The sequence below is a fragment of the Cyprinus carpio genome, chromosome A1 (genome assembly GCF_018340385.1).
Source record: "Cyprinus carpio isolate SPL01 chromosome A1, ASM1834038v1, whole genome shotgun sequence".
In the NCBI taxonomy this organism is placed as follows: Eukaryota; Metazoa; Chordata; class Actinopteri; order Cypriniformes; family Cyprinidae; genus Cyprinus; species Cyprinus carpio.
In genome coordinates, this window is record NC_056572.1 from 22,451,616 (window position 1) to 22,459,210 (window position 7,595).

The window sequence follows — 7,595 nt, forward strand, 5'->3', positions numbered from 1 at the left end:
TCCCATTATATATGCTGTATGTTTTTGTAGATGGTGGGTTTTCTAAAAGCAAAAAGGGTAGTATATATTGTGTTTGTGCAGACAAAATGACTTTTCTTGATGTTTTATGAGGAATTTATTAAAGAAAAATGTTATTAACAATCAGTGATTTACAAATACAACACAACATTTCTGAAGCAATTTTCCACAGTTGGTCATATTACTTCTTCAAAGCAATATGAACTGCAATATATGAACTGAATTTCTTAAGTATTCTCATCACCTAATCATTTATTAGTCTAATGAGTATTTTAACAACTGAATGGCAAAAATAATAATAATAATAAAAATCAGAAGCAAATTAACATTCTATTCTACCGACGTTGCTTTGGCATATCATAAGTACACTGGTACAAAAAAAAAAAAAATGTTACTGGAGAAGTATCCTTTATGAAGGTACTAATATGTATGTTTAAAGTACTAATGTGTACCTTTAAAGTATATGTACCATTTATGTGGAAAAAGAGTAAAAATATGTACATTTTAGCTTTTGTATCTTAGGGCACCACCCCAGTGACAGCTTTGTACTTTATTTCTGACAATGTAGTTTCTTAAACACGGTATACAACAGAAGTCAGCAGGTCTGAGTTCAGATAGAGATGGGGAGGAAGAAGCAGGTCTTTTTTGTGTGTATCCATGTACTGTGGAAGTGAAAACAGAGCATTTTAAAATGTATTTTTCATCATGCGATAAACAGTTCCACAGATATATTTAAAACTTAAGATACCTGATTTTTATTTGCCTTATCTTTTCTTGTAGATTTTGTTCCTAAAATATTTCATAGGATTATCCAAGGAAACACAAAACTGATTTTAAAGCAACTGTGCTGTTTCGTTTAAAGTCAAATCACTCACCTTGGTGTCTAATGACATAAAGAAATGATACAGTCATAACTATGAAGACCAGCCCCACTCCACTGCAGATGTACACATATGGCCCGAGCCACTTAAGATCATCATCTGCACCTGAATTTAGATCACGTAATATTGAAAGAATTGAATAAAATTATATTTTATAGTTGTTGTCATTATCATAGGTTCATATCAACATATGAAGATGCATTTGTCCAAACAAAATGTTACCAGTAATGTCATGAATTGTAATGTTCATGCCCTGATGTGTGTTGCTTTGATTGCGTGACACCTCATCCTTATATTTATCTATAATATAATGAAGTATTTAAATATTTATGTTCAACTAAATGTCTGAATGCATTTTATCAGTGAATCTAAAGATAATGTCTCTTACCTGTCACAGTGACATTAATAGCATGGCTTACAGATGTGTCACCTTCTTTACATCTGTAGAGACCTGTGTCCTCCATTGAGATGTTCAGGAAAATCAGGAAAGCCATCCATTCATGTTTTTTGATGTCCTTCCACTCAGTTCTTATGTGATGTGAGTAATTTAAAGCTTTACAGTCACTTCCATTGAGTTTGCACCATGAGACTCTTGGGTTCCTGTGACATCCATCTAGAGTTATAGTACAGTTTATCTTCAACTTGGTCATAACAGGAGCTCTAAACACGCTGTTTCGTGGCACTCTGATCAACGGAACACAATTCATCTCAGTCCCTAAAAGAATGAAGGAAAAAAAAATAAGAAGACCAAAAAAGAGAGGGAGAGAGAAGTGAATTTTTAGTGAATTGTCTTTAGTTATCTGCATTAAAATCATCCACAAAATAAAACTGTTTAAGACAATAAGCAGAATTTTCATACTATACTGAAAAAGTAAGTTTTCTAATCTTCAGTAGAATTGAAACTGTTTTTTAAACTATTAAGAATGCTGGTGTAAACGTAATACAACATTATCGGACAAATAAAGAACAAATTTCAACTTGTTTCTGTAAATGGTGAAACGCCTCACCCTATAGTGAATGGTTTAAATTATTATTTATGATTATTATTTTGTTTTGTTTTGTTTTTATAGAGGTGGTTTTAGATTTGATAGTAACCATGCACCACACCCATTATTGCAATGCAGCACATTAATGTCTGAGGCTTTACTTTGGCTTCTTCTTTTTGGACATAAAGTCAAAGGTTCTTCATCTAAATTAATAAGATGAATTAGATAATTATTTAAATTATTAGAAGCAAGTATTTACCAGCAAGTGCTATATTATGAATACATTTATAATATATAATAATTCCATAAAAAAGTCTTTCCCTTTATTTATTTCTTCATTTTCTAGGTTGTACTTATTTGAAAAATGTCTAAAACTTGGTATTACAAGCACTTTCTGTGACTGTTTGCCTCTTTAAGAAGAATTGCTTTATGTATCCCCCAGTTGTAAGTTGCTTTGGATAAAAGTGTCTGCAAAATGACTAAATGTAAATGTATATAAAACTACCGTATGTCAGTGATTTTATATATATATATACGCACATTTTTTTTTTACTCACAAAATCCTCTTAACATTATCTAGCAAATGCATTGCACACATATGTTGTGACATCGCTTTTAACAAATACACTATAATACATCCCAAACATCACATTTAAGAAAATATTTCTGACTGACATCAATCAGTCTATAGAGCAGATCTTAATACTCACCGTTTGTGGTGCCAATGACATTGACACAAATCAATATCAGAATAGTGGCCTGGATAATCTAGAAGACAGAGTTGCTTTATGTTGAAGTTCTTTTATCAGAAAATGCATATTTTAAAAGTAATATAAATATGAGAGCTGTGCATTAGTGTGTGCAAATATGTTGGAGTAAAATGGAAATGTGTTGGAACCTGTAAGTTCTCCAAAGACATCTCTTACCATCTCTGTTTCTCTTTTCTTGTACCTTCCTAACTAGTATCTTCAAATCCTTGTATCACGGGTGCTTTTCACCTACATTGTTTCTAAGGTGAATCTGTTGCTCGGCTTTGTGTCTGCGTCTGTTTCTGAAGGTTGTTCTTCTTAGCCTTCTTCCGTCATTAACAGTGTTAAACCTCAGCTAGTGTGTTTGTTGTGGTTTCAGGTTGTTTGAACCATGTCCAGGTTGGCTGAGCTTTCATGCAAATGTTGAAGAGAAAAAGGATGAAGAAACTGTAGGTAGTGTTGCCAACTTAGCAATTTATTTTTTTGCTAGATTTGGTAACTCCACACATATATAGCAACCAGTTTAGCCATTTTTAAAATTTATTTGTCAACTTTTTTAAAAGTGACACAATTGATAAAAAGGCACATTTTACCCTTAAAGAGGAAACCACTGAACAGCTTGCCAGCCAAGCAGCATATCAGCCTGAAGAGAGTTGGAGAGATGTGCCTAGCAGTACACGCAATATGTGAATTATGCTGCTAGTTGCAATTGTTCAATAATAATTTAAGATACACTTTGTTTTTAACTTGAATTTTAATTGTTGATCAGTTTGGTACATTGTAAGAAAAAACAAATGTGTAGAAAAATGGAAAAGGTACTGATAATTTTCTGCCAGGACAATTTCTGTTAAGTTTTCAAACATTTACTGTCACTATGCAACAAAATGCAAAGTATAATTAAAAACAGAGTAAAACACCTTTGAAAATCAATATGGAAAATTCTTTCATATTGATACAGTAAATGTGCCCTATATTCAGAGGTGGAAAGAGTATGAAAATATTCTACTCAAGTAAAAGTACCATTACATTAATGAAATTTTACTTAAGTACAAGTAAAAGTACCAGGCTAAAAATATACTCAAGTAAAAGTAAAAAAGTAGCTTGTTTAAAATGTACTCAGAGTAAAAATTACTTTTAACAGTGGGAGGGAGGCAAAAATGGGATAGGCCAAGGGTGTCAAATTCAGTTCCTGGAGGGCCACAGCCCCGCACAGTTTAGAGATTTAGTTTAGATAACCCTATTTAAACACATCTGATCCAACTAATCTAATCATTTAGGCTTATTTGGAAACTAGATGGTATGTATGTTGGAGCAGGGCTGGAACTAAACTCTGCAGGGGAACTGAGTTTGACACCCCTGGGATAGGCCAATAAATCTCAAACTAGTTGTTTTTAATTAAAGGAATCAGTTATTTAGAATAATAAGACATTTGGGCTTTTACCAGGCAAATTAAATCAGTATCATCAAAATTAATCTTTTCAATGCAAAGGAAATACAGAAGCTTCATCGGAAGTGGCATTTCAATGTATTTACACAGTTTAATGCAGGACATGAATGCATTTAACCTGCAGTTCCAAAAGCAGAAATAATGTTTATATATAAAAAATAAAAAAATGAATAACATCTCATTTGAAATTATAAAACGATGGGAAAACAGCGGGCCTGGGCGCATGGTTTAAACGGGTTGTACCTATTAATGGGTGTTTTTTGGGCATAAAGTGCAATAAACCAGTCTCATGTACGCGTGTTGTAGACCCGCCTATACTAATGTGCTCTTTTAATAACAATCAAAAAATATTGGACCAGGTTTGAGCTGGTCTATGACGCAGTCTATTTTCATCTCCTCAAAATAGCAACTTGCCAACAATGCGCCTAAACACAACTCTTTTTTAGACCAGCACACCCATGGGCGCATGAATGGGTGCAAATACATTTGATATTTAAACAACGCGGCGCAGGACGGGGAAATGAGAATTTCGTCGGGCTGAAACTAGCAAAAACACTTACGCGGCATTGTGCCAGATGTACGATAGGGCCCTAAATGTGAAATTAAAACCACCAGTAGGTGTCAGCAAGTCACTGTTAATAAGTGAGTCACTGTGATTGAACTGAATCATTTAAAACGGTTGATTCATTCAGGAACGAAACATTGTCATGTTGCTCAGAGATGCAAAATTGTGCTATGGTGGCTGTGTTTGGAATTATTTTTGTTGTCGAAATAGGCAATATGGTATCTAAAACGCAAGTCCCTTTTTTAACTTCTTGTTTATTGAACTGCTGTAAAAAAAAATAAAAAATAGGATATATGTAATCATGCTGATTGTTGGAGGAGGAAAAAAACTACACTCGTCGTGTGATACTGATTTACTATATGAAATTATATAAATAAAGCCTATACATTTCTGACCCTATATTTCAATTTTGTGACCATTCTAAATGCATTTTAATAGACTGGATCACGCAGTGAAAGAACACACTCTAAATGTACAAAATGTCAAATATTTAAAAACTGGTTTGATTGACAGCAGTGGTTCTAGATGCAAAGTTGTTCAGAAAGAGGAGATCTAACATATGAATATTGTCTGTATGTGGGAAAAATTTGTGATATACAAGGCGTAAAACATAGGGGCTGATTTCTTTCAAATTTCTCACAGACCTCTAGGGTCATGAGTCAAACAGGCCCATCGAGATATTATAAGCTGCTAGTTTGGTCTCCCTTGGCAGGTTTCGTTTTCAGCTGGGTCTGCACTGCACTATAACGCCTGTCTTGTCCGTCTGCATCTTTCTTGTGTCTAGCACTAGTTTGTTCTTCTGCACGTTTTTTTATTTATTTTTTCTCAGTAATTAATTTGTTTTAAAATGTAGAGAAGTACAATACTTCAAACTAAATATACTTAAGTAAAAGTAAAATGACATATTTTAAAAATGACTTTAAAGAGTAGAAGTACACAAAAAAGCTACTCAATTACAGTAACGCGAGTAAATGTAGGCTAATTCGTTACTTTCCACTTACTTCACAGAAGCTTCATCTAGTTTAATTCAGATCGGCCTCCGTTAACCTTGTCTAACAGGTGCTCAAAGTTGATTGGCTGATGGTGGCCATGTTTTTCAAGATACACCAATCCCCTCATAGATATTGGTGGCACCACACTGCATGCTAAAGTCAGTCAGACTAATGGGTGAGTAATTACATCCATTTTCATTTTTTTTCTGTTATAGCGCCACCAAGTGGTCAAACTTCCCAATTTTGTAATTTGACTAAATATTGAGCTCATTTATATGGGTTCCAAGTTTGGTCAAAATATCTCATTCCATTCAAGAGTTATAGCCTTTTTAGTTAAAGTTGCCCCACTCACTTTTAAACTTTCCGATTGACAATGGAATTTCAACTGGGTTTTGATAACTTTTGCTAATCAGACTACAGAGAACTTTTTTGCTCTGGTTTGGTTCTGATTGGTCAAAAAACCTAGGACTAGTTCACAAAATTAGGCTTTGCAAAAAATAAAAAATGGCAGAAAAATGATCATTACGGAAATTAAATTGGAGCCATTTTGTTTGTATTGAGCCAAGGATTCCAACGATATAAGATACTCGAGTCTGTGACAAACGGTCTAGGTAGGAGTTATTAATTTGATTTTGTATTTTCAATCGCGGTAGCATTTCAGCTTTTAAATTTCTTTTCTTAAAGTTTAAACTTTCTAGGACTGCACTTTTTTAGGTCTGCACAATCAGTTTTACAGCATAATTTAATAATAATAATAACAATAATAATAATAATTAACCTCTTGAACCCCTATAATTATTTGGCAACACTGACAGTAGGACAATGAGTTCAAATGAACTCAGTAACACCTCCTGGTGGATAATGACTGAACAGCAGCACAGGCAGAAAACTTAGATACTGTCTGTTCTGTTCAAGATGTAATGTGTTGATTTAAACCATTTTCTGCCTGGAAAAAAACTGAAGTCTCCCTTCTGAATAGAAATATTATACACTTTTGAGATTCATTGTTAACTGATTATTTCACTTACTTGAGACTGGACTAAGACTTGAGTTATGAGCTTAATGAAGGCCTAAATTAGCTCTCAGACAGACAGTGTGTGCAGATTTTTATATCTTTCCAAAAAAAATTCATTTGTACATTTACATTACACTCTTTGCATCATATCTAGTGCAACCAAAGCCAAAGGTGAAGTATGTTTTTACAGAGCTCCGTTTATGTACAGAACCACAGGAAGTCTAAGGAGTTACCACTTCCTGTCTCTTGCAAAAAGCCCTCCTAAACTTACCTTTTACCATGACTGATGGCTTTTTAGTTGCCACTGGTAACAGGAAATCACTGTTTAAAGAACTTCAACAGAGTGCTTTTCCAGATTCAAATAAATATGTTCACTTGTTGTAAAAAACTACTTAAAGTCAATTTGAATTGTCATTTACTGCCAATAATACTTTCAGAATGTGACCTATTTACAAGTGATACAGGATATTCAACAAGAAAAGATTTGTTTCTGTGGGGAACTAATTTGGACCATTAACGTGCGTTACATACTAGAATGAAGTGAGACCAAATGCAAGTTAAAACAAATAAACAATAGCCCAAATAGCTATTTGCCAATTTGTTAACATTATGCAATATTCCTTGAGGCCTATGTGTCATCAGCTAAAAAGGAAAGTTGTTTCAGAGGAAAAGCATTTACATATTTACAAAGTGTTAAAGTGTTTATAACAGTGCTATCAAAACACTTCTCAGCCTGTAGGTGTTTTTATCCATAAATATGCTTTTGTCAAGCAATTATACTTATTACTGTCACTTAGTGACAAAATTCAGTCTCGTAAGGCTATATATCAATAATTAATTTAACATGTAACCAGAAACGAATCAACCATTGATTTGAACTTTGTGTTTTTGAGATAACATTGTGTGTAACTGACAAGTTTAAGCACAATAAGATGCAAATGA

General features: G+C 33.6%; 1 protein-coding gene across 2 annotated transcripts; it reads right to left on the bottom strand.

Moving 5' to 3' along the window:
* Positions 1 to 371: 371 nt before the first annotated feature.
* Positions 372 to 3,022, bottom strand: LOC109072263 (B- and T-lymphocyte attenuator-like). Of its 2 annotated transcripts, XM_019088553.2 has the most exons (7): positions 2,812 to 3,022; positions 2,596 to 2,653; positions 1,288 to 1,614; positions 1,122 to 1,199; positions 894 to 1,004; positions 767 to 807; positions 372 to 680 (listed from the first exon to the last, which is right to left on the bottom strand). In XM_019088553.2, exons 1-7 carry the CDS (start codon positions 2,812 to 2,814, stop codon positions 591 to 593), a joined length of 708 nt encoding a protein of 235 aa, XP_018944098.2. In that variant the 5' UTR covers positions 2,815 to 3,022; the 3' UTR covers positions 372 to 590. The 2 variants fall into 2 exon arrangements, with proteins under 2 accessions (XP_018944098.2, XP_018944152.2); XM_019088607.2 differs by lacking the exon at positions 1,122 to 1,199 and having other exon boundaries at positions 2,812 to 3,020.
* Between the last annotated feature and the right edge of the window lie 4,573 nt (positions 3,023 to 7,595).

Bases quoted from the DNA above. Each gene is read 5' to 3' on its own strand.
- LOC109072263 (XM_019088553.2), bottom strand. The intron at 1,615-2,595 runs GTGAGTATTAAG...TCATTCTTTTAG, and splicing joins TGTCATTGGCACCACAAACG to GGACTGAGATGAATTGTGTT. The intron at 1,005-1,121 runs GTAACATTTTGT...ATCTAAATTCAG, and splicing joins TACAATTCATGACATTACTG to GTGCAGATGATGATCTTAAG.